This window comes from Gymnoscopelus microlampas, assembly GCF_963454915.1.
Source record: "Gymnoscopelus microlampas genome assembly, chromosome: 16".
Lineage (NCBI taxonomy): Eukaryota > Metazoa > Chordata > Actinopteri > Myctophiformes > Myctophidae > Gymnoscopelus > Gymnoscopelus microlampas.
The window spans coordinates 43,675,271-43,702,871 of NC_139953.1; the positions used below are offsets into that span (position 1 = coordinate 43,675,271).

At 40.9% G+C, this 27,601-nt stretch overlaps 1 protein-coding gene across 1 annotated transcript; it reads right to left on the reverse strand.

Annotated features, from left to right (window-relative positions):
* Positions 1–13,006: 13,006 nt before the first annotated feature.
* Positions 13,007–27,601, reverse strand: LOC311063899 (uncharacterized protein). The gene is made up of 4 exons (XM_084083534.1): positions 27,454–27,601; positions 17,322–17,420; positions 15,831–15,932; positions 13,007–14,218 (listed from the first exon to the last, which is right to left on the reverse strand). Exons 2-4 carry the CDS (start codon positions 17,386–17,388, stop codon positions 13,359–13,361), a joined length of 1,029 nt encoding a protein of 342 aa, XP_083939660.1. The 5' UTR covers positions 17,389–17,420; positions 27,454–27,601; the 3' UTR covers positions 13,007–13,358.

Genomic DNA, 27,601 nt, shown 5'->3' on the forward strand with positions numbered 1-27,601 from the left:
CCCCCACACACACATACACTGTAAACCATCTGAAATCGCAGAGCAACAGAAAGATTTGAACATACATAATACAAAGAAAAACAATGTATGAAAAAAAATCTAATCATATCATATACAGCTGGTTATTAATCCTAAATGGCAATTTCTCAAGAGCAGCCTCAGTTCCAAGCTGAGAGAACCACACATGTACAGGATCTCCTCTCTGGTCAGTAGGAATACATTGAGGACTCTAGCTGGAGCACTCATCCAAGGTCACTTCGACCACGCATGCACCTCTTGGTACCATAGCACCACAAAGGCCTTAAAAACAAGGCTCCAGACATCCCAAAACAAACCGGTCAGGCTACGGCTTGGCCTTACATCTTGGCCTTACACAACTCATTTAACCCCTGCTCACTTTGCTAGGATGGGATGGCTCAGGGTAGAGTACAGCAACTTGCAATGGGCCTGGTCTACAAGATACACTACACCACAAAGACACCCATGTACCTTTCAAACTACTTCAAAAACGTCAATGACGTCCACAATCACAACACCAGAGGGAGCGCCACAAATCACGTTTACCCCAGATTTGGCTCAAACAAGGGATTACATTTGTTCTACTGCTATGCCACAAAAAAATGTGTAATGCCCTACCAACAGGCAAAACATCTTTTTAATCCTCATGGAATACTTCCAAGCTAGTCTCAAATCTCGGTCAAGGGACATTGATAAGACAATAAGCTGCATATAGTGAGCTAACTTTGAAAGCTCTTATCAAGTTGCATGGAAGGCTTTCTAAAAACATGATACAAGTAGTGGGGGTCCCTGCTTCGTCTCACTCTCAGCTAAGGGGTCATTGGCAAAAAAAATCACAATTTAAAAAAAAAATAGCAGATCTACAAGGTTGCATATCTGCTATTTTTCAATAGCCAAAGAAATCTTAAAAGGAAAATGATGCGTTCCCGGTCTTGATGGGTTAACGAGGAAAGGGGTATCCTCCAGTGTGGAGACGCAGGTGTGTCTTCAGGCTATCTAATCTATTGAAAGTCTTGTTGCACTGTTTACAGAGGTACGGTTTTTCTCCAGTGTGGACACGCAGGTGTTTCTTGAGGTTACCCAACTCATTGAAACTCTTGTCATACTGTTTACAGTGGTATGGTTTTTCTCCAGTGTGGACACGCTGGTGTGTCTTCAGGTGAGCTACCTGACTGAAACTCTTGTTGCACTGTTTACAGTGAAAAGGTTTTTCTCCGGTGTGAACAGTCTGGTGTCCCCTCAGGTGAACTAACTGACTGAAACTCTTGTTGCACTGTTTACAGAGGTAAGGTTTTTCTCCAGTGTGGACACGCAGGTGTGTCTTCAGGTCACCTGTCTGACTGAAACTCTTGTTGCACTGTTTACAGAGGCATGGTTTTTCTCCGGTATGAACACGCAGGTGTATCTTCAGGTTAGATAACACACTGAAACTCTTGTTGCACTGTTTACAGAGGCATGGTTTTTCTCCTGTGTGGACACGCTGGTGTATCTTCAGGTTAGATAACACACTGAAACTCTTGTTGCACTGTTTACAGAGGTATGGTTTTTCTCCGGTGTGGACATGCTGGTGTCCCCTCAGCTTAGATAACTGACTGAAACTCTTGTTGCACTGTTTACAGTGAAAAGGTTTTTCTCCGGTGTGGAAACGCTGGTGTAGCTTCAGGTTAGCTAACAGACTGAAACTCTTGTCACACAGTTTACAGATGTAAGATGTCTTTCTTGTGTAAGTCCTCTGACGGATCTTTACATCTGGTTGAGTTAACGTCTTGGTAAACTGTTGACGACTGTAAGATGTTGGTTTGTCAGTGTTTCCATGTTCATGGCTGGTTATTACACAGCTGGTGGTGATTTGCTGATCGGCTGCTGAGGGGATCTGTCCCGTCATCATCTTGCAGTAGAGGTCGTGGCTCCTCTTCATGTGTTTAAAGAGAGTTGTCTAGGCAGATGTACACTCAGAACAAGAGAACTGAGTAAGGAAATATTTGGACTCGCTCCTTCCAGGAGTGGCGGTGTATCGTTAAAGCTACTTCTATGAAGACTGAAGTTGTAGGTTCTGCAGGGACTTGCAAATGTGTCTTTATACTCTCTCTATCTTTGTATGTTCTCTATCTCTTTCTCTCAGCACTCTTCGTCAGGACATATAGTGGTCTTAGTGGGATGAAGTGGAAGTTGCAGTAGTTGCAGTAGCTTAACACTTTATACAGGCTAAGCAGAGCTCTGCTCTTACCTCACTCACAACACAAACTGTTGCCATAACAACAACAGCCACGTGTGCAAGCCGCCACCTTTCCATATTTGGGCAAAACTGATATAATCAATATGACATCATCACCATGACGACAGAGATCAGCATGAAAGCAACGTGGTTATTAGACTGTTTTCTTGTGTATTTACCGTTTAATAATGGTATTATATTATTGTTCAAAAGAGGCACAGCTTATTCTCATTGAAAAAGAACACTAACGGTCTAACCTGTAAAGGAAGAACTAAGTGAGACACAGCAGGTCACAACACACCTCCTCAACCATCTCAATACACAACTGGTTGAACACCTGAAACCAGCCAATCACAGTACTGGAGTTTATATCCTGAATGTCCATTTTGGTAAAGTCCTTTGGACATCCATTAAGCAGACAATGAATTCCACTGGCTAGTGTTGACTGTCATCCTCCACATGATGCCTCTGAGAGAAGAAATCCACTGACAACTAAAAGATCAACAATCACCATCGCAATAACTTTATCACACACTAATATTTATTGTCTGTGAGATCAAAGCGTCTGCTAAATGCCTAAATTGCTATTTTAAATGATAAACTAAGAACAAACATCAAAATGATTGCACACACACACACACACACACACACACACACACACACACACACACACACACACACACACACACACACACACACACACACACACACACACACACACACACACACACACACACACACACACACATAGCTTTTTCTGTAATTGGCTGTGCTGCAACAGTGTGGGTCCAGCCCATAAACGCAAATGTGTCACTTGGCCCTCATTCATGAAATAAACATATGACAGAAAACATTACATTTGCAAACCAAACAGAAAGATGTGAACATACATAATACAAAGACAATCAAAGTATGAAAAAAATAAAAACAAATAATATAGAGCTGGTTATTAATCCTAAATGGCAATTTCTCAAGAGCAGCCACAGTTCCAAGCTGAGAGAACCACACATGTACAGGATCTCCTCTCTGGTCAGTAGGAATACATTGAGGACTCTAGCTGGAGCACTCATCCAAGATCACTTCGACCACGCACGCACCTCTTGGTACCATAGCACCACAAAGGCCTTAAAAATATGTCTCCAGACATTCCAAAACAAACTGGTCAGGCTACTGCTTAGCCTTACATCTACAACTCATTTAACCCCTGCTCACTTTGCTAGGATGGGATGGCTCAGGGTAGAGCACACTAACTTGCAATGGGCCTGGTCTACAAGATACACTACACCACAAAGACACCCATGTACCTTTCAAACTACTTAAAAAACGTCAATTATGTCCACAATCACAACACCAGAGGGAGCGCCACAAATCACGTTTAACCCAGACTTGGCTTAAACAAGTGATTACATTTGTTCTACTGCTACTGTATGCCACAAAAATGTGTAATGCCCTACCAACAGGCAAAACATCTTTTTAAACCTTATGGAATACTTCCAAGCTAGTCTCAAATCTCGGTCAAGGGACATTGATAAGATAATAAGGGCGGCTTCACACTAGGGTCCGATTGAACCGAAGCGTTCCCGAGTGCGGATCGCCTCTACCAGTAGGCCTGCATTCACATTGGCCAAGATCTTTGCGCACCAGAGAACACTTGCATATATACCCCCGATCCTATAGGTGGCGGCATGCACATAGTGGTTCGCCTGTGGACACATGTAGATGTAGATGTACCCAGTGAGCGCACAGAAGTCAAGGCACAGACTGCTGTGTTATTGACGGACAACGGATGCACGCTTATGAGAAACAACACAAATAACATCTGGTGAAACACTTGTGTGCATTAGCGCAAGATGAGGATACAGGAAACATTCAGTCTAAATGTCCAGTTTGCTAACAACTACTACTACTTTTGTATTTGAAACTTTAAATTTCTCTAGATATTATAAACTTTCACGACAGCTTAAGTACAAAAATATATCATTTGTGAAAAGGCAACTATAGTAGTGAAGTCGGACTGAATGACTGAAACCTTGAATTGTGAATTGTACTCCCATGTACTGTTTCTCATGTCTCATGTCTAAATAAAGTACATCAATCCAACGTCTTTTCTTTTTTTACTCTCTTGGTGCGGGGATTATCTGGCAAATGTATCTGTTATGAAAGAGAAATTGCATCATGAGTGAAACGGCTATAGTCCTTGGGAAACCATGAACCTACGTAGGCCTACATCTAAATGAGTTACCATATTTACTTACACATTTCAAATTACAAAGCCTTATAAGCTATATATTTCTGGGATGCATAGTAGCTGAAACTCCACAAGATATGCACAAGATATCATATATATATATATATATATATATATATATATATATATATATATATATATATATATTGCTGTCCTTATATGGCCGTGACACGGCCTCTCTTTCTATCTCTCGCGCTCTCATTCTATTTCTGTATGTAATGTTTTATATGATAAAAAAAAAGTTTTATATATAAATATTGCGGCTTTTAGCGCATCATCCCGCGGGTTCATTTGGTCATTTAATGATAAATATAACCCGCGGGATGATGCGGTACTAAATCTTTCATCATCCCGCGGGTTCATTTTATAATTTAATGATGAAAGTAACCCGTGGGATCCGGCCATGGTTGAGCCCCTGTGGATTGATCTGCGACGTGCTTTTGTTGACTGTTTTTGTCGAGTTTATATACCGTCACCTATTACAAATAGCGGGACACTTCCGTCTAACGGTACGCTTGCTTTCACATTGCAGCGTACCGTACCCAAGGACGCAAGAATCGCACCCGAGACTACCTCCCGAGGTGGTTTCGGGTACGGAACGGTAATCCGTTTCGGGGAACGATGCGCAACATTCACACTAGCGCGACACCTGCCAAGCGGTCTGGGGTGCGCAACTGGGACCATAGTGTGAAACCGCCCTAAGCTGCATAGTGAGCTAGCTTTGAAAGCTCTTATCAAGTTGCATCATGGAAGGCTTTCTAAAAAGAATGATACAAGTAGTGGGGGTCCCTGCTTCGTCTCACTCTCAGCTAAGGGGTCATTGGCCTGAAAAATGTTGTAGTCTCCTGGTCTAACCAATTGAAACAGTTTACAACGGAAAGGTTTTTCTTTGAGATGGGAGGTCCGCGGCCAAATACATATCATTTTGGGGTCCCTGACATGAAAAAAGTTTGAGAACCACTGATTACTCTATAATATAGCAACATACGTTTTTTCAAAAAACTGTTAGGATTTAGAAGAGATTTGTAGAATCCCTGCAAAAGCAAGAATTACAAATTTTCAAAAAATAGCATATCTTACAAGCTTGTATATCTGCTATTTTTCAATAGCCAAAACAAACCTTAAAATGAAACTGATGCGTTCCCGGTCTTAATGGGTTAAAGTGGAAAGGGGTTTTCTCCAGTGTGGACATGCAGGTGTCTCTTCAGGTTACCCAACTCATTGAAACTCTTGTTGCACTGTTTACATAGGAAAGGTTTTTCTCCAGTGTGGACACGCAGGTGTCTCTTACGGTAAACGAACTCATTGAAACTCTTGTTACACAGTTTACAGTGGTATGGTTTTTCACCAGTGTGGAGACGCAGGTGTGTCTTCAGGTCACCTGTCTGACTGAAACTCTTGTTGCACTGTTTACAGAGGTATGTTTTTTCTCCGGTGTGGACATGCTGGTGTCTCCTCAGGTGAGCTAACTGACTGAAACTCTTGTCACAAAGTTTACAGTGAAAAAGTTTTTCTCCGGTGTGGACATGCTGGTGTCTCTTCAGGTGAGCTAACTGACTGAAACTCTTGTCACATAGTTTACAGTGAAAAGGTTTTTCTCCAGTGTGAATACGCTGGTGTGTCTTCAGGTTATCTAACCGACTGAAACTCTTGTCACACAGTTTACAGACGAAAGATGTCTTTCTTGTGTAAGTCCTCTGATGGCTCTTTACATCTGGTTGAGTTAACGTCTTGGTAAACTGTTGATGACTGTAAGATGTTGGTTTGTCAGTGTTTCCATGTTCATGGCTGGTTATTACACAGCTGGTGGTGATTTGCTGATCGGCTGATGAGGGGATCTGTCCAGTCATCATCTTGCAGTAGAGGTCGTGGCTCCTCTTCATGTGTTTAAAGATAGTTGTCAAGGCAGATGTACACTCAGAACAAGAGAACTGAGTAAGGAAATATTTGGACTCGCTCCTTCCAGGAGTGGCGGAGTATCGTCAAAGCTGCTTCTATGAAGACTGAAGTTGTAGGTTCTTCAGGGGCTTGCAAATATATCTTTATATTCTCTCTATCTTTGTAGGTTCTCTATCTCTTTCTCTCAGCACTCTTCGTCAGGACATATAGTGGTCTTAGTGGGATGAAGTGGAAGTCGCAGTAGTTGCAGTAGCTTAACACTTTATACAGGCTAAGCAGAGCTCTGCTCTTACCTCACTCACAACACAAACTGTTGCCATAACAACAACAGCCACGTGTGCAAGCCGCCACCTTTCCATATTTGGGCAAAACTGATATAATCAATATGACATCATCACCATGACAACAGAGATCAACATGAAAGCAACGTCGTTATTAGACTCTTTTTTTTGTGTATTTACCGTTTAATAATGTTACATTATTGTTCAAAAGAGGCACAGCTTATTCTCATTGAAAAAGAACACCTAACGGTCTAACCTGTAAAGGAAGAACTAAGTGAGACACAGCAGTTCACAACACACCTCCTCAACCATCTCAATACACAACTGGAAACACCTGAAACCAGCCAATCACAGTACTGGAGTTTATATCCTGAATGTCCATTTTGGTAAAGCTAGTGTTGTCTGTCATCCTCCACATGATGCCTCTGAGAGAAAAAATCCACTGACAACTAAAAGATCAACAATCACCATAGCAATAACTTTATCACACACTAATATTTATTGTCTGTGAGATCAAAGCCTCTGCTAAATGCCTAAATTGCTATTTTAAATGATAAACTAAGAAAAAACATCACACACACACACACACACACACACACACACACACACACACACACACACACACACACACACACACACACACACACACACACACACACACACACACACACACACACACACACACACACACACACACACACAGCAACAGTGGGTCCAGCCCCATGAACGCTAATGTGTCACTTGGCCCTCATTCCTCAAATAAACATACAACAGAAAACAGAGCGTACAGTTTTTCATGGACATGAGCGGAGGCTATGTTCAATTCTCACGCCAAGACTAACTGTTCTCACACGTAGCCTACATGTGTGCTCTCATGTATGTTCTCACACACGTACATGTATGTGCTCTCATGTGCTGGCACAGCATTCACGGCTGCCTTTGAGCTGGGCCAATGGGAGCGTCTCTCTCCTGGGTCACTGTGCAAATGTGAGCCTCTTTACTCTCCTTTCGCAGTGGTTAGGGTTGCCAGGCACGCAGTGGTGGAAAGTAACTAAGTACATTTACTCAAGTACTGTACTGTATTTTTTAGGTACTTTTACTTTAATTGAGTATTTTCTTCTTTTCTTTTAATGCTATTTTTTAATACAATGTAATCATTTCCACTACAACTCTGAGACAAATAGTATATAATAGTAATAATAGTGCAGTAAAAAGTAAAATATTATATTGTATTTTCGGCTTTTTGAAAATAGCCAATATGGAGCTTGTAGATCAGCTATTTTCTAAAGATTTCGACATATTTTGTAAAAACGTATTAAAACCTTAGAATTGAAGAATATAAATGTTCCATTCTGCATAATGAGAACTTTTACTTTAGGTACTGTAAGTGTATTTTGATGCCAATACTTTTGTACTTTTACTCAAGTACATTGTTAATACCGGACTTTTACTTGTAACGGTGTATTTCTACATTGCAGTATTGATACTTTTGTAAGTCAAAAAAATGGAGTACTTTTCCCACCACCGCAGGCAAGCAGTGCAGGCGTAACGGAGGAGCTGTAACAAGCACACGTCCCACTATAGTTTGAACGCAATTCTTGCCGTTCTCTGATAAGATCCCCGGGGCCTATGGGACCCTGGTTTGTCTTTAAGGCCCATCTGGGCTCTCATGCACGGCCGCAGCACGTCAGATTGAGCCCGGATTGATGCTGAAACATCGCTGAGAGCACACAGGAGGGTGGAGAAAACCATGGATAGTGGCCTCTCATTAATCCATTAAGACCGGGAACGCGCATCTGTGTCATTTTCAGATTTCTTTGGCTATCAAAAAAATAGCAGATACTGTATACTATGAGCTTGTAGATCTGCATTTTTTTTTATTGTGTTTTGTTTTTGGCAAATCTTTGAACATATACAGTATATTTGTTTTGAAGAGAACATTTTTAACTCTGATCTGTGCTTCTGGGGGTCCCTGGAACAACATATTTTGAGATGTGGGTCTGCGGCCAAATCTAGCGTGGCACTCGGTGCCGTGCTATGAGCTTGTATATCTGCTATTTTTGAATAGCCAAAGCAATCTAAAAATTACACAGATGTGTTCCCGGAATGAATGGGTCAACAAACATGAGCCGCAAACAGCAGGGGTATACACCGGGGGTGCACACACATTCTAGCACACACACACACACACACACACACACACACACACACACACACACACACACACACACACACACACACACACACACACACACACACACACACACACACACACACACACACACACACACACACACACACACACACACACGGTCAGTGGATTTGTGGAAATTGAGCGTTTGCAGGCTCATCAGAGAGTCAGTGAAGGAACAAACCACTGGTCTAGTGGAGAAAATTGATTTTTGGGCAAATCAAGTCTTCAGACGTCTGGAGCACACACTGGGTAACTGCCTGGGCACCCAAAGGTCCAGCAAAACCTTGCAGTGCAGCGTTTCACAAATAACACAGCCGGATTTTGAATAAAACCATTTTCACTAAGAAAATCATGCAGCATTTTATTCCAAGCATTTTATTACAGCTCTCCTCATACTGAAATCTTCATCACCCGTTTCCTGCTCTGTTTGAGTCTGACTCTCAATTACACTCTTGGTGATGAATTTGACCAACCTATTTTTGAGTACTTTTCCTGTGTCAGGATAAAACACCAAATAATCAGGGCTGTTCTTATCATAGCCTACAAAAATGCCCTTTTCACATCTTGAATCCAACTTTTTCTAGTCTTGCTTGTAAGCATAGCATGGTGACCCAAATGCCATTTCAAACAATGTTCTCCAATTTCTCTCAGCTGTCCCATTGTGATGGGGGTGAATAAGGAGCTGAGGTCTCATGTCTGATGGCATTTTTACTTAGCAATGACTGAAATTGACCAGAAGTATACTCAGTACTAATGCATTTGATTTGTCCATAAGGTGAAACGTCAGCAAAGTATTCTCTGTAGCCTTGACTGTGTCACGTTTAGATTTCAAAAAATAAACAAAAACTGCTCCTGAATAGTCATAGGTCCAGACAAATCTGTGTGTACAAGCTGTAGTGCAGCCTTTGCCCTTTCATCTGGCTCTCTGCTCCTGCTCTGAGCAAATGTACCTTTTGTGCACACTTCACATGTCAAATTAGATGTATCAGTTTTGCCTTCAATTGCCATACCCTCTGTTTTTACCCCTTTTTACCCTGATTACCCTCATTTTACAATTTCAACACATCTTCGTAGTTACAGTGACCTAGAATTGCGCGCCATGTTTTGATATCATAACACCCATGACATTCACCAACATTTCCATCATTAACCGTGTTTAAATGAAATAGTCTATCGTACACCTTAATGTCAAATGTCGTACCGTTCTCGTGAATGAGCTTGTTCTGTCCTTCTTTGAATACGACTGTGGCTCCCTTGGTCGTCGCTGCCTTGACTGAGAAAATGTCTTGGGGAAAGGATGGGACGTACAGCCCCGTCGACCCGTATTGTCTTTCAGACAAACTTTTGCAGCACCTCTCTTCAGCGCTATGCCAGAGGCCCCCACTCCATCTGCCAACTCCAGGACATGTTTTCATGGCTCGAAACTCTCGCCAAAGTCTTTGAATTTGTTCATATCAGTCACTATGTGCGACGTAGCACCGGTGTCGACCTTTTAGCCCTCTCTGCTTCAGTCCGCCGCCCGGGTCGCTGTCCACCTGGCGTACCATGAAGGCGAATGTGTGGTGGTGGTCCTCTTCATCCATGGCCTGTTTCACGTTGTCTCGTCGTCCTCTCCGTCTGCAGTTTGCATCTCTGTGCGTGGAACTCCTGCAAAAACTGCACCACTGTCTCTGTTGTTCCCTGTGACCAGCAGCCTTGCACTCGCGGGCCTTGTGGCCCTTCTGGACGCAGGTATAACAGGTCAGCAGCTTCACATCAAAGTCTTTGCCTCTTACTTTCATCACGCTGTCGTCAACTGAGCTTCCAACTTCTCAGTGCTATCGTAGCTCCTCAGCTTGGTCTTGAACTCGGCGAAGGTGATCTTCTCATCACTTTGTGTAGTGTGGATGGAAAACGGCTTAAATGACTGTGGCTAGGGTTGCCAACTCCCAGGCCCTGGCGCGGTACAGAGGACATTTTTACCAAATTTCTTTTTGGGGGTTAAACAACCAAAAAACCCCGAAATGCATAGGAAAATATGCATTTTGGCACAGTTAGACCTATAATAAATACAACAGGTATTACACCTGCATTAGGCCACTACATCACACTTACTGTAACATGGTAGTAACAAGTTCTATTCATACCATAATCACAAGGAAATGGAATGCTTCAACCAAACACCAGATATCTGTAATAAGCCCATGGCATGTACTGAGAAGACAAACCTGAATTTGATCAGTTTTGTATTGGAAGTATACATGAGAAACAGATCATCATTCAAGATTTATTTTTGTCACAATGTGCAAGATAACAGTTGCAGTTTCTTCTTCAAATACATCAAATGTATTTTAACAGTGAACTCTGCCTAAAAAACAGACTACAGCATTACTGTAGAGATTTCCAGGCTCTGTATGGTGGGTTCCTGGCTCTTGAAATAGGTCAGTGCAAAATCATAACAAAATGTAAACAAAAACATCTTCTTAACCAAAAAAAACATTAAGTGCTGCCGTGAGAGCAATATCTTAACTGTAAACAAGAAAACTTCGTGCAAAAAGTAAAGAAAATCACAAATAGTCACAAAACGTCAACAAAAACATGTTTTGTGCCTCAAAGGCCATGACAACACAAGAAAAAATATATAATCTCTGCCTAAAAAACAGACTACAGCATTACTGCGATTTCCAGGCTCTGTATGGAGGGTTCCTGGCTCTAGGCAAGTGGCAAATTGCACTCTGCTTATGGAACCAGAGAAGATCACACAACCCTATTTCATCCACTTATTTTTTAATCTCTTGCAGCAGCAAGGAGTTCTGAATCCACCAGAGTGACAATCAGCTCACTCTTCATTAGTGCAACATAGCATTTGCTCCGCACATCTGTCCATTTGTTTTTCATAAAAGAGAAGACCCTCTCCACGTACCCAGTGAGTAGAGTAGAGGATGGGATGCTGAGGACAAAGGACACCATAGCCAGGATGTTTGGAAGGTCAGCTGCCCGGTCCGAGAACTGCCATCCACCTCTCAGCTGTTCCCTTCCGACTCCCAATCCTGGACAAATATATATCAATGTTTGTCTCAAAGTTTGAGAATCACTGCTCTAGTATAAGCCATTTAAAAGACATACATCATAAATGTATTTTTTCAATACATTTGTGTCGTTAAAAAAAAAACTGGCACTTATAAGTGCTCTAGTATAAGCCATTTAAAAAGACATACATCTTAAATGTATTTTTTAAATAAATGTATGTCTTTCAAAAAACATGAAATGCAATGATCTTACTTTGAAGGCAACCGGAAACCTTATAGTTGCCAGCTCCAGAACCGGATGTCCTATACAGTAGTTGTTTACGGAACGGAGCTAGATGTTTCAACCCGGACTAACACCGGATCCGTGTTGCAACACACACCACTCTTGAGTTCCCGCAGATTGTTAACCCCACAAATGCTGGTTTACATCAAAAACATGAAACATTGTTTTCAACAGAACTGTTTACATAGGCTACAGTTCTGAGTTTTGTTTTTCGTACCAGAATGTTCTGGGAAACAGTTCTGTAAGATGGATTGATTGTACCCGAATATTTGTTTGTCTATATATTCTTTCTCTATTTTTTTCTCCAGTCTTCCTGTAACTGCTGATAACTGACTGTAATCATGTGATGTGACACTAAAGTTGTGTATTCTGATTCCTGCCTCCAGACTTAATTCTTCCACACATCCAAAATATAGTCATGTTAAGATATCATAGCTTATGTTTCACCTTCCTGATAATAATACAATACATATAAACGTATTATATACTAAAGACTTTAATTCACTATAACAATAATAATGTAAAACAACTAAATAATGACCATAGCCATCCCATTAATTGTAACACTTACTGTCATAATTCATAAACAACTACATGCAGAGTATGTTTTACCTCAGTTAACTGAGTAAACTGATATCAAATAATTGAAATAGTGGCCCATTCATTGGGCATGTAATACATAACAGCAAAATGACATTAAATCATAATAAAACAAACTATAAGATTATAGTCAAACAGTTCTACCTCATACAATTGATATGGTTTACATGGTCATTTTTTGTATAAATTAATAATGCCAAAATAATTTACATACCTCTAGGTAAAAAACTTTTTTTTAATACCGTTATCATGAGGTTTTAAAAGAAGAAAAAAAAAGAGCTGGGGAATGACTCCAAAGGACGAGGCCCAATGGAAACTTCTGTTGACAGTATACCAGTATAAATATACATGATATTTGTGCCTCTCTATCCAACTCCCTGACAACATACAGCTATTTCATTTGATCCTCCAAGTGAGGTAAATATATTAGACCGTTTTTTTTTTCTTCTTCTTTTCCCCCGCTTTGGTGTGAAAGCACTTTTGTCTTTTCAGAGCACTTAACTGACTGAAACACTTCTCAAACTGTTAAGTTGACGCGACCCAACAAAAACCTTGTCAGACTGTTTACAGTGGAGAGTTTTTTTCCTCCAGCGTGAACGCGCTGGTGCCTCTTCAGGTCCCCTGAGTCGTTGAAACTCTTGTCACAGTGTTCACAGTGGAAAGGGTTTCCCCAGTGTGAACACGCTGGTGGTGTCTCTTCAGGTTAGATGACTGACTGAAACTCTTGTCACAATGTTTACAATGGAAAGGTTTTTCTCCAGTGTGGACACGCTGGTGTTTCTTCAGGAGACCTGAACGGATAAAACTCTTGTCACAATGTGCACAGTGGAAAGGTTTTCCTTCAGTGTGGATACGCTGGTGTGTCTTCAGGTCATATGACTGACTGAAACTCTTGTCACAATGTTTACACGGGAAACGAGTCTCTCTAGTGTGGATACGCTGGTGTGCCTTCAGGTGACTTGAGCGGCTGAATCTCTTGTTACAACGCTTACAGTGGAAAGGTTTTTCTCCAGTGTGAACACGCTGGTGTGCACTCAGGTCACCTGACTGACTGAAACTCTTAACACACCGTGTACAGTGGAAAGGTTTTTCTCCAGTGTGGACACGCTGGTGTCGCTTCAGGCTAGCTGATGAGCTGAAACTCTTGTTACACAGTTTACATTGGAAAGGTTTTTCTCCAGTGTGGACACCTCCACTTGTCTCCCCCCAATCATCGCTGTCTTCAGTGACTTCAGTGTCAGATTCAAGTTCAACTTCAATTTCAGAGCAGTGTGAAGAGACGTGTTCATCATCAACTTCACTTTTCACTGCTAGTAATGTCAACATTGATCCATCAGACTCCTCTGGTCTTTGAAGTATCTCCTCCTGTTCCTCTTTAATGTGTGGAGGCTCTGGTTCCTCCTGGAGCAGACTGGGGCTCCTCTTCTGCTCAGGAGAAACCTCCTCTTTACACACAACCATGTGCAGGATGTCTAGGAGCAGATAAATAACATGATAGTGAACACAGGATTCCTAAAATGTATATCTTTGTTCTATCTTCCATGTACATAGCTATGACCTACTAAGACTGACAAAACAGATACTAAATAAGTACAGTTTGTTACAGGTGGTTCTGGAAACTCTAAAGCAGACTTGTTAAGTGTTAGCAAGATTATAGCAAAATACATATTTAAAAAAGTAACCTGAATCAATATGTTTAGTTATATTACCCAACAAATGTTTTACGGTGATAGAACAAATATTTTTTTCATTAAAATGTATGTACACTTGTTCTCATGATCAGACCCTGTACAGTATGTCTACAAGTTAGTCTGTGAATCAGTCTGTGTGTCTGGTGCTAATTTCCAGACAATTGGACTTGAGTCATAGTGACTCGACTCGAGTCGCATATTTGACGACTTGCGACTCGGACTCGGAAGGTAAAAGACCAACGAGACTTGAGACTCGACTCCGACTTGCTAGCCAATGACTCCCGACTCGACTCGACTTGAGACAAGATGACTCGGATGACTGATCTGTGTGTGTACTGTGCAAACGCCACCACCACCCCCGGCGGGGTCATTTTGATTCTACGACGGCTGCCGTCCAGTTATCATCAGTGCCAGTGTTGCCAGATTCTGTGAGGAAAAACAAGCAACCAGGTCTAGGAAAACCAGCCCAAAACCAGCCCAAAAGAAGCGAGTCAAGCGACTATGGGCCACATAAGCATTCTAACATATACATCAGCTATTTGAAAATAGCAGATCTACAAGCTCACAACGCGTCGGGATGCGACGCGTTGTGAGCAAGACAGAACAAGGCTAGAAACTCAGCTGACCAATTACCTTGCCCTTGAGACTGATCAGAGTTGTCTCACATTTTGGGAGGCAAATAGAACGTCCCTCCCTGCACTTTCCCACGATCTCACGATTTTGTAACCCTTTTTCACCTGGTGCCAATTTTCTAAGTGAGCGGTGAAGTGGGCGCTACACTCCCCCCAACAGCCTAGGGAGCCCAGGGCCGAGCTCATGCCTCCTTCAATGCATGAGAGCCATCTGACCTTCTTGTCACCTGACAGGGGGGAGTTTCCCCGGTAGGACGTAGCGCGTGGAAGGAACACGTTATTCCAACCAGTTTCCTACCCCACAATCAGGCACCCCGGCTGTCATGGGGGAGGCGGTATAGCGACCAGGATCACTACGTTATGTTTTTGAGAGGGTATTAACTACCCTAGGAGACACAGGGAGAACATGCAAACTCCACACAGAGTAGGCCCTTTCGCCAACCCCACCTAGGGTATGGGCGCTGATGACGCGGAGGAGAGAACACGCCCCCAGCGCCCACAGCCTCCCCGACGGGAATCGAACCCAGAACCTTCTAGCTGTGAGGCGACAGCGCTACCGACTGCGCCACCGTTCCCCCGGCTCCAAGCAATTTTTCTTTTGTATTGCATTTGTGAAAAAGAGGACGTGCTTTTGGATAATGTAATGAGAATGAAACATGTTAAAATGGAATATTGAGCGATATTTAATGATGGCTATGAATATCCGGATATTATCAGTCATTATATTTTTGCCAAGATTATCGTATAGTAACAATACTTACTGAGGTGTGGGTGGTCTTCAGGTTCCTCCTGTTTTATAGAAATGTCCCTGGCTGAGTCTGGAGAGTTCATCTTCACCTGCAGTCTGGACTCCACACCATGGTCTGAAATGAAGCAATTGAATAAGGACTTTAATAACTGGAGACCGAGTGGTGTCAAGAATAACAATAATATTTGCAGATGCTAAAGACAAAATATCCTAAGCCCGACTCTCCAACATATGAATCTTGGGTGCAAAGATTATAGGATTCATATTAGGGAATCATGCTTAACTCATTCTGTGCCAAGTAAATAAATGAATAATGGCCAGTAGTGCGATTTGTCGTTTGTCTTTGTTTTTTATCAGAGGAAAACAAGTGAGGCAAGTTACAGACGTTTTCCCAAATCGAATAACAAGGAAGCGAATGGTGACTAAGATTTTGCGATCTCCTGTTTCTTTGTGTGCCTGAGAGTGAAATGGCGGATCACAGGTCGGGGAACAGTGCCATCTAGCGTAAACACTGAAAACACTGTTTGCCCCAAAATACATCCCCAAGTTACAACTAATGTTCACAAGTAGGGATGGGATCACATAACCAGCCTATATTTGACCTCTGTGAGGGCAGTGATCAAAGTAGGACTGCTCAATTAATCAATGTTTTTTTTTTTTTTTTTTCTTTAGCTTCTTACAATTATGAAAAAAGCACCAATTATTTTATGGACCCGACAAACCTAAAATGCTGTTCTAACACAGTATAGGAGAGATGTCAGCTATACTCCATATGAAATATGAAATCTAGCCTAGCTGTAGCAGCCTACAATAAGAAACATTCACCTCGATGAATAAGGAATCCATGATCACACATGCCACGGTGCACTTTGATTCCACAGAGGTTTGATATGCTTTGTGCGTGCGCTCTCTGCTCTCACTTTAACTGACAGGGGAACAACTTTGTTCCCATAGCCTATTGAGCTGCAGTAATCTGATCACTGGTCAGTCAGTATATCATAGCACTAGCAGCACTTGATTCTTGCAACACAAGCCCCACAGGCTTCTCCTTCTTTCACACCCACAGGCGGAATACAGAGAACGACGATTTGTTGTGTATAAGCTTGTCTGGCACCTAGTTGATCGAGTTGAGAGAGCAACGTAGTACATGTAACCAGTAACAGAACGGTCATTGCAGCGAGAGGCAAGCATGCAGCCAATACACAACGACGATTGTGCAACACAATGGGAACAGTGGGGTGCTAGACCAGCGCCAGTCGGGGGAAAAATAAATAAAAAATAGACCAGCGGGCGGCGAGATCGACAAGTCGAACGCTAAATAGTGGGGGGACATCCGGTGCCTATGGTACGTGCAACACAAGACAGCACGACCCATTTGTTTCATCATCGGAATATTATCATGATATATTTTTTCATGATTATTGCATAGAATTTTTCTTATATTGCGACAGCTCTACAATAGAACAGGAAAAAATGAAAGAAAGAGAGAGAACATAAAACGTACTGAGGTGCGGGTGGTCTTCAGGTTCCTGTTTAATAGAAATGCCCCTGGCTGAGTCTGGAGAGTTCATCTTCACCTACAGTCTGGACTCCACACACTGGTCTGAAATGAAGGAATTGAATAAGGACTGCACTGTTGAATAAGGACTGGACTGCACTGTTGTTTACATAGGGTCTAGATTAGAACAGTGGTTCTAAAACTGAGGTACGGGGACCCCCAGGGGTCCTTGAGGGAGTTCCAGCAAAATGTACAGCATCAAAATCAGTGCAACCTGTTTAAACCTATAATACGTAGGTGATCTGAAAAAAGCAGATCTACAAGGTATTGAATAATGATGCATCCCGATGAGACATATTGGGCACTATTCACTAAGCTGTTTACGCCCATATTTTTTACGTAAATTAATTTACACAACTTCCCATGTAAATAGACTGATTCATTCATCTTTTTTGACGGTGAATTTTGCAGGAGGCACGCTCTTTCTCACGTCTGCTCTGACACACTTACATAGGACCAAAGCTTGTGTATGTCATTAGAATGCCTTATTCTTCATGAAAAATCAATTACAATAAAGCCAGTTTTGTTCCCTTCTTTTCAGTATTTAGAGCTGAATAAATGTTCCCTTTAAGTGTTTGCCGTTTTTGTAAAATTGTGATTTAACAATAAACTTATGAAGTATACACACACTATATAATTTGAAGAAATTAGGAGAAAACCTTTGTCAATTAAAGGTGAGTTTGGAGCTAAACTGTCAATTTGCAGCCCATCAAAAAAATCTTAATAAAAAGATAAGGCCAGCACACAGCTGCTTGCTTTGTTCAGAGTTTAATAAAAAGAGCAACGTTTCGGTCCCTTCGGACCTTTCTCAAGCTGGGGTATAGACAGGTTGACAAACATTTTATACTTTCTGAGGCTATGACAGCCAATCAAAAGAGGTCAATGTGATCATTCATTCAGACACCTGAGTCTTAAAATAGTCATGTGACTTTTGTTAAAGTAACAGTGCCTTAGAAAATCCTATACACGTATTATTGAAAATAACTCATGACAATAATACACAGGAAAAAAAGTCATACCAAAATCAAAAACATACCAAAAAATAAAATAAAAAGGAAATCAACAATAGTAATCATATCATAAAGTCCTACTCAAAATAAGAGTGGAAAATAATAATAATAATAATAATAAGAAAACAACTACACAGAAACAGGCAAAGAAGTTACAACATAACATTCACTAAGAATTCATCATTAAGCCCTTTCGGGTGAAGTGTTTGAAGTGTGAATATCCAGTATGCTTCTCTCTGTTTAAGTAGATGATCATGGTCACCAACCTCTCCTTGGTAGGGGGACTTGTTCTATGCCAATGAAACGGAAAGTAGAGATGTCATGTTTACAATCATTGAAATGGACAGCAACAGGATAATCTCTGTCATTCCTACGTATGGAACTTTTATGTTCACTCATTCTCTGTTTTAGCTGTCTTTTAGTTTTACCAACATATGCCAAACCACACGGGCATCTGATTAAATATACCACATAGGTTGACACACAAGTAATAATGCTGTTGATTTTGAACTTCTTGCCTGTATGAGGATGATTAAAAATTGTGGTCTTGTGCGTGTTGCCACACTGGGCACAATTGCCACAGGGATAGTTCCCCATAGGAAGAGGACACAAACGTGTCTGTCTTAAGACAACCTTAGGAGACTGGTAGTCTGAATGTACTAACCGGTCTCTCAGGTTTTTTCCCCGTTTAAAGGAGAATAAAGGAGGATACTTAAACAGTGATGCCAATTCTGTATCTGAGTTTAAAATATGCCAGTGTTTTTTAAAAATGGCTTTCAACTTGTATGAATGAGGGGAAAACGTAGTAACACATGTGACAGAAAATCTTTTCTCCTTCTTTTTTGTTTTCTTTAATAGCTCCGACCGGGGCTTTTGTAAAGCTAAGGAGTATGCTTTTTCAATGCATTCACTTGAATGTCCTCTTATAGCAAATTTTGCTTTCATCTCAGAAGATTTATGGATAAAATCTTCAGTGGAGGAACACACTCTTCTAAGCCTATAAAACTGACTAATAGGTAGCGACTGAATCAGGGGGGGAGGATGATTACTAGTGGCCAATAGAAGAGTGTTACAATCGGTTTCTTTCTGATATAGGGTAGTGGTCAGCTTGCCACCGTTGACCTCTATCCACATATCTAAAAAGTATACTTTAGACTGACTGTAGTCGCTAGTAAATTGAAGATTAGAGTCAAAGCCATTTATAAGTAAATTGAATTTTTGGATGTCGTCATAGCTCCCTTTAAAAACACAGAAAATATCATCTATAAATCTATACCATTTAATTATGTTTTCCTTGAACACATTTTTCTCTGGATCATAGACATAGTATTCTTCAAAGTGTCCCATAAAAAGATTTGCAAAATTAGGAGCAAAGATGGACCCCATGGATGTACCAGATACTTGTAAGAAAAACTCATTGTCAAAGCTGAAATAATTATACTTCAAGACATATGAAGCAAGATCTATGATGAACTGATTGGGAGGTTTTACTGTCTGATCTCTTTGAGACAGATAATATTTCAAAGCATCCAAACCGGCCTCATGTGCTATGTTTGTGTACAGGCTTGTGACATCTAGGGTAATTAACCAGGTATCCTCAGATAGATCAGAAATATCAGAGATATTGTTAATGAAATCTGTTGAGTCTTTAATATACGACGGTAATTTATGAACAAAGGGTTTAATATAGAAGTCCACAAACTCCGACAAAGGTGACAGAAGTGAGTTCATTTGTGACACTATGGGTCGTCCAGGTGGATCGACCAATGACTTATGTATCTTAGGAAGTGTGTAAAACACTGGTCTGATAGGATGTTGGCAATATAAAAAGTCAAATTCAGGTTTGGAAATAAAACCATTTGTTTTGGCATTATCCAAAAAGGTAAACACTTCACGCTGAAAAGATAAGGTAGGGTCACCTTTAAGTTTTCTATAGAACTTCTCATTTGTCAGCTGAGATGTAATCTCTGATCGGTATTTATGTACATCTTGCACCACTAGACCTCCCCCTTTATCAGCAGGTTTGAAAATCAAATCCTTATCATCAAGCAGCTCATTAAGGGCTGCTCTTTCCCTCTCTGACAGGTTATCAGCTACCCTGAACAGATGCTCGTTAGCTTTAAGAGCATCCTGTTCCACCAGCCTACAAAAAGTATTAATAGAACTGTTAAACACATTAGGACAAAAGTTACTCTTAGGTTTAAAACTCTTAGTAGGAGCACCTATAGGTATAACAGAATCAGTGGAAGCACCATCAGCTGTAACATAGCTAGTAGCACCTGTAGGTGCAGCATTTTTAGAAAAGTGATATTTAAGTTTTAACTGACGAAAACATTTGAATAGATCAACTTTCAGGCCAAATAAATTGACCCCACTTGACTTGGGTACAAAGGACAGTCCTTTTGACAAAAGTGAACGTTGATCTGTCGTCAGTTCTTTTGAGGAAATGTTTATTACCGTTTGTTGGTGTAGCTGCGCGTCCAGGGACGGTGCCCTTGTCCTTGACGCGCGTTTCCCCCGCCTGCACCTCTTCTTTTTTGGTGTGGTGCCTTCTTTTGATGTCCTAAAAAAGGAGGAGGCTGGCGGTGCTGGGTGCTCGAGTCACTGTCCGTATAGTCGCTGTCGAGTGGTGAATCGTCCATGAAGCGTTGTCCCCGTTGATGGTGGGTCACACCCGGTCCTCCTCGGTTACCGCGAGGCGGTTTGGATGCAGCTCCAGGCTGCTGAGTGTCTGTGGGTTGGGGGGAGGGGGGGGTTTTAATGTCCCAAATGTAGACTTCATTTCTCAGATAGTCATCCGCGTCTCTTTTGTATTTCTTAAGTTAACTGGCTTGGAGCTTCTCTTTATATTTAGCAACAGAGTCTTTTATAGCAGAATCAATGCATGCAAACTCCTCGCCAAATTTGTTGCGTAGCTCCGTCTGCTGTGCTTCTATTTCGGTTTTAAGAAGGAGTGCATCGGCCGTGCATTGCTCTATTATGAGAAGCATTAAATCAAAAGAGCACTTATTTAGGATTTATCCCCATCGTTTCATGAACTGTTCATCATCCTTACCCAGAGTGGGGGCTTTCTGGATGCGTAAGCCCTGTGGGATTCTTCGGTTCCTCCAGTATTCGCTCAGTGTAGAGCCGTGCATGAGTGCACGAATCTCGCTCTGTCGTAGTTTTTCCAACTTGTATTTCAGCTCATCACAGGATGCTGCTGTACCGAGGATCTCATTTGGAATGAGTATCCTCTCCGCATCTGCGTCGGAATACTCAAACGTAGACGCTCGTTGTGAGCTTGTCAAGCCGTTGATTTCCTCGAATGTAGTCATTCTTAATCTCTGATGAACAAACAAGCGACCAGGGTGCAGGAAGTAAATAGCGAGCCGACTTGACGAGTCAGGAGCCAGCCCAAATACTTGTGAGGAGAAGGTTTCCGCACACCCGGTTCCTCTCTAGTTGGTGCGTTGGTCACAAAAAGTATACTTCAAAAAAATCTTAATAAAAAGATAAGGCCCGCACACAGCTGCTTGCTTTGTTCAGAGTTTAATAAAAAGAGCAACGTTTCGGTCCCTTCGGACCTTTCTCAAGCTGGGGTATAGACAGGTTGACAAACATTTTATACTTTCTGAGGCTATGACAGCCAATCAAAAGAGGTCAATGTGATCATTCATTCAGACACCTGAGTCTTAAAATAGTCATGTGACTTTTGTTAAAGTAACAGTGCCTTAGAAAATCCTATACATGTATTATTGAAAATAACTCATGACAATAATACACAGGAAAAAAGTCATACCAAAATCAAAAACATACCAAAAAATACATAAGTCATTGGTCGATCCACCTGGACGACCCATAGTGTCACAAATGAACTCACTTCTGTCACCTTTGTCGGAGTTTGTGGACTTCTATATTAAACCCTTTGTTCATAAATTACCGTCGTATATTAAAGACTCGACAGATTTCATTAACAATATCTCTGATATTTCTGATCTATCTGAGGATACCTGGTTAATTACCCTAGATGTCACAAGCCTGTACACAAACATAGCACATGAGGCCGGTTTGGATGCTTTGAAATATTATCTGTCTCAAAGAGATCAGACAGTAAAACCTCCCAATCAGTTCATCATAGATCTTGCTTCATATGTCTTGAAGTATAATTATTTCAGCTTTGACAATGAGTTTTTCTTACAAGTATCTGGTACATCCATGGGGTCCATCTTTGCTCCTAATTTTGCAAATCTTTTTATGGGACACTTTGAAGAATACTATGTCTATGATCCAGAGAAAAATGTGTTCAAGGAAAACATAATTAAATGGTATAGATTTATAGATGATATTTTCTGTGTTTTTAAAGGGAGCTATGACGACATCCAAAAATTCAATTTACTTATAAATGGCTTTGACTCTAATCTTCAATTTACTAGCGACTACAGTCAGTCTAAAGTACACTTTTTAGATATGTGGATAGAGGTCAACGGTGGCAAGCTGACCACTACCCTATATCAGAAAGAAACCGATTGTAACACTCTTCTATTGGCCACTAGTAATCATCCTCCCCCCCTGATTCAGTCGCTACCTATTAGTCAGTTTTATAGGCTTAGAAGAGTGTGTTCCTCCACTGAAGATTTTATCCATAAATCTTCTGAGATGAAAGCAAAATTTGCTATAAGAGGACATTCAAGTGAATGCATTGAAAAAGCATACTCCTTAGCTTTACAAAAGCCCCGGTCGGAGCTATTAAAGAAAACAAAAAAGAAGGAGAAAAGATTTTCTGTCACATGTGTTACTACGTTTTCCCCTCATTCATACAAGTTGAAAGCCATTTTTAAAAAACACTGGCATATTTTAAACTCAGATACAGAATTGGCATCACTGTTTAAGTATCCTCCTTTATTCTCCTTTAAACGGGGAAAAAACCTGAGAGACCGGTTAGTACATTCAGACTACCAGTCTCCTAAGGTTGTCTTAAGACAGACACGTTTGTGTCCTCTTCCTATGGGGAACTATCCCTGTGGCAATTGTGCCCAGTGTGGCAACACGCACAAGACCACAATTTTTAATCATCCTCATACAGGCAAGAAGTTCAAAATCAACAGCATTATTACTTGTGTGTCAACCTATGTGGTATATTTAATCAGATGCCCGTGTGGTTTGGCATATGTTGGTAAAACTAAAAGACAGCTAAAACAGAGAATGAGTGAACATAAAAGTTCCATACGTAGGAATGACAGAGATTATCCTGTTGCTGTCCATTTCAATGATTGTAAACATGACATCTCTACTTTCCGTTTAATTGGCATAGAACAAGTCCCCCTACCAAGGAGAGGTGGTGACCATGATCATCTACTTAAACAGAGAGAAGCATACTGGATATTCACACTTCAAACACTTCACCCGAAAGGGCTTAATGATGAATTCTTATTGAATGTAATGTTGTAACTTCTTTGCCTGTTTCTGTGTAGTTGTTTTCTTATTATTATTATTACGGGGCCAGGCTTCCAGCATGGACCCGTATTGTTATTCTGATTATTCCGTTTCTTCTTCTGCCACTTTTGGCAGTTCTGGCTGAACCGTGCAGTCGCTTTTTATGAAACTCGGCCATATGATAGATGGTCATGAAAAACGATCAAGAAATAATTCTCACAATCTTTCGTCAAAAGGTGGCGCTATAGCACTCAATTGAAAAATGCCAACTTTGAACAGGTACAACTCATGCCCTGTTTCACCTACAGCCATGAAACTTCGATGCACACATGCGTCTCCTCATGCTGAACAACTTTCACACTCTGACTTTTGACCTCTGACCTTTAGATCTCCCACCATTTTGAATTATATGAAAAACAGTTAAAACCTATCTCCTCCTGGGATTTTTGAGTAATCTGCACGAAACTTTTTACACATGAACTTTGGACCTATGCCAAAAAACGTTTGCAAAATATTTTCCATAAGTGAAAAAATGAAGCTTTAATGAGCCAATGAATATTGCAGTTTTATGACAATTATTCATCTGCCCCTAACACATACATGCAGACTTACCATTCTTTGAAACTTTGCAGAAATGTAAAGGGCCATTCCAAATATCACTGAAACCAATCTTACTCCAATTGGTCAAACGGGGGCGCTATAGCAATTTTTTGAAAATGCAAACTTTAAACAGGCAAAAGTCATGCCTCGTTTGGCCGACAGCCATTAGACCTGCTTACACATGTGCCTTGACTAATGAGGAACACATCTATCACGTTGACCAGTAAGCACCGCCCTTAGATTGTCCGCAATCTTGAGCAGTTTGAAAAACACTTAAACCCAGGATTTTTCAGCTATTTGCGTGAAACTGTATCATCTGTGTGATCTCCTTTCACAGGTTCTTGTCTGTTGGTGGCTTCTCGCTTAAATGTGTGCCCCACAACCTGAAGGTCACCAGTTCAAGCCTCACTTGGTGCAGATTTCATCTAAGTTGCATTTCACACAACATGACTATCAATGAATACATCTGCAATTGTTAAAGATAACATGAAATACTTAATTGAGTGTTTTTTACATACAGCTGATCTACAATCTCACAACTTTTCAGATAGCAATGAGAGTATGTTTTTTCAATGTATAACATACTTCATTGTGAAAATAGCCGATGTACAATCTGACAACTTTTAATGGTTTGTGAGCTTGTAGATCGGCTACTTTCACTAGTTTTGCTTCTGAGGAGATGTACAATTTCTTCATTGGTAAATGGTTTGTGAACGAGTGATCTTAGTGTTAGTGAAACAGGGGCTTGGGTCATGACAGAAGGCAAGCGTTTGTCATCCTCAACAGACAACATCAGCCTGGACAAAGCTATAGCACTATAGGTAGTGTTGCAGCTACCTAAGAGTGCCTCACTGCCGCAAGGTTGCTGGTTCAAGCCTCACTTGATGCACACTCATTTAAGTTCAATTGCAAAAAACATGACTCAATCTATTCCGTTTCCATGGCTCTCTCTCTCTCTCTCTCTTCAATCTATTCCGTTTCCATGTCTTTCTCTTCAATCTACTCCGTTTCCATGTCTCTCTCTCTGTCTCTTCAATCTATTCCGTTTCTATCTTCAATCTATTCCGTTTCCATGTCTCTGTCTCTTCAATCTATTCCGTTTCTATCTTCAATCTATTCCGTCTCTCTCTCTCTCTCTCTCTCTCTCTCTCTCTCTCTCTCTCTCTCTCTCTCTCTCTCTTCTCTCTCTCTCTCTCTCTCTCTCTCTCTCTCTCTCTCTCTCTCTCTCTCTCTCTCTCTCTCTCTCTCTCTCTCTCTCTCTCTCTCTCTCTCTCTCTCTCTCTCTCTCTCTCTCTGCCATAGCTGAGTGAGCCCGCCTAGGGAGCCAGAGGCCCTGGTTGCCCCAGGTACGATTCCAGGCCAGGTCAGCAAATGTGTCAATGAAATGAAATTTGTCCCTGAACAAGACTCTTAACCCCTAATTGCTCACAGGCCCTCATTGGAAACAAGACCGCAAGGACTTTCATGAACTGACCTGTTAAAGGAATTATCATTTCTCTTTCTCTCTCCTGGCCCCGTATTATTGCTGCTTGCAGCTATATTTATTATTATTTACCACTCTTATTTTGAGTAGGACTTTATGATGTGATTACTATTGTTGATTTCCTTTTTATTTTATTTTTTGGTATGTTTTTGATTTTGGTATGACTTTTTTCCTGTGTATTATTGTCATGAGTTATTTTCAATAATACATGTATAGGATTTTCTAAGGCACTGTTACTTTAACAAAAGTCACATGACTATTTTAAGACTCAGGTGTCTGAATGAATGATCACATTGACCTCTTTTGATTGGCTGTCATAGCCTCAGAAAGTATAAAATGTTTGTCAACCTGTCTATACCCCAGCTTGAGAAAGGTCCGAAGGGACCGAAACGTTGCTCTTTTTATTAAACTCTGAACAAAGCAAGCAGCTGTGTGCGGGCCTTATCTTTTTATTAAGATTTTTTTGAAGTATACTTTTTGTGACCAACGCACCAACTAGAGAGGAACCGGGTGTGCGGAAGCCTTCTCCTCACAATTTGCAGCCCATGAAAGACAGGGAAACTATCACATTAACATTACTGTGGACAGAGTAAAGATCCTACTGGTTTACAAGATACGTTTACACCTCATTGCTTATTATGGAGATTAACCAGAGTAATGCTATAAAACACTGATGTAACTATAGGGTTACAATGATAATAGTGACGTCAACAACAACACGCTACAAAGCAATGTATATCAATGTCTTGCTGCTAATGCTGTGGAGCTATAGCCTTATATAAAGACTCTCGTAGATGTATTTTATCGATTTTTACTTTTTTTTCTTTTATCTCTACGAGAATCTTACTTAGATAGATTACCCTTGAATGTAAGCTCCAAAGCCCGTATTTCTCCACACATGTACAAATGCAAATTATAAGGTGTTTACCCGGTTGCCCCCAATATTAACTCGGTGTTCGGCCTGTTTGTGCAATGTATTAGTCCATATTCTTTAACAAATAAGTGTTTTAATCCCGTTTGTGGCCGATCGCCATTTTTTCTCCTCGTTTACTTTTCATTTACATCGAGTGTAATTCCGTCTTTCGCCGGATGCGCCCCCTCACTAACGCCCATTGATAACCTCCGACTGAATCGTCCACAAAGGGGATTAAAAAACGTCTTTGTTAAAGAATATGAACTAATACATTACACAAACACAACGGACACCAAGTTAACATTTGGGGCAAGCGGGTAATCACCTTATATTTTGCATTTGTACATGTTTGGAGAAGTACGGGCTTTACTGGTGACATTCCAGGACAATCGAGGGGGGGGGGGGGTCACTAAGAGTAAGACTACTAACAAAAGGTCTAAATCGATCAAATACATCTATGAGAGTCTTTATCTAAGGCTACTATGGAGCTGTTGTTTGTGTTTATGATCACTTCATAACAACCTAACAGCTAAGACTAATAGATTTATGATCCAACTTAAATTAGTTAATAAAGACAAATAGATTAAACAAAACGTGATCCGTTCATCTTAAATGTTATAAACAGATGAAAGCCAACATGAATGAGTTGATCTTTACCTGCTGTGTTTCAGTGGTTGAGCTGCTAACAAACGTCCTCCTGCTGCTTAACGACGACACTGTTTAGAAACGACACGTTTAAGTTTTCTTTGTATTTTACTTTTATATAAATCTATGGTATTTTAAAGTGTCAACAACAGTCAGTCAA

Coding starts and splice junctions, on each gene's coding strand:
- LOC311063899 (XM_084083534.1), bottom strand. CDS start 17,388: ATGAACTCTCCAGACTCAGCCAGGGGCATTTCTATTAAACAGGAACCT. Junction 15,933..17,321: donor TGAAGACCACCCGCACCTCA/GTACGTTTTATG, acceptor GCTTCATTTCAG/ACCATGGTGTGGAGTCCAGA. Junction 14,219..15,830: donor TGAAGACCACCCACACCTCA/GTAAGTATTGTT, acceptor ATCTGCTCCTAG/ACATCCTGCACATGGTTGTG.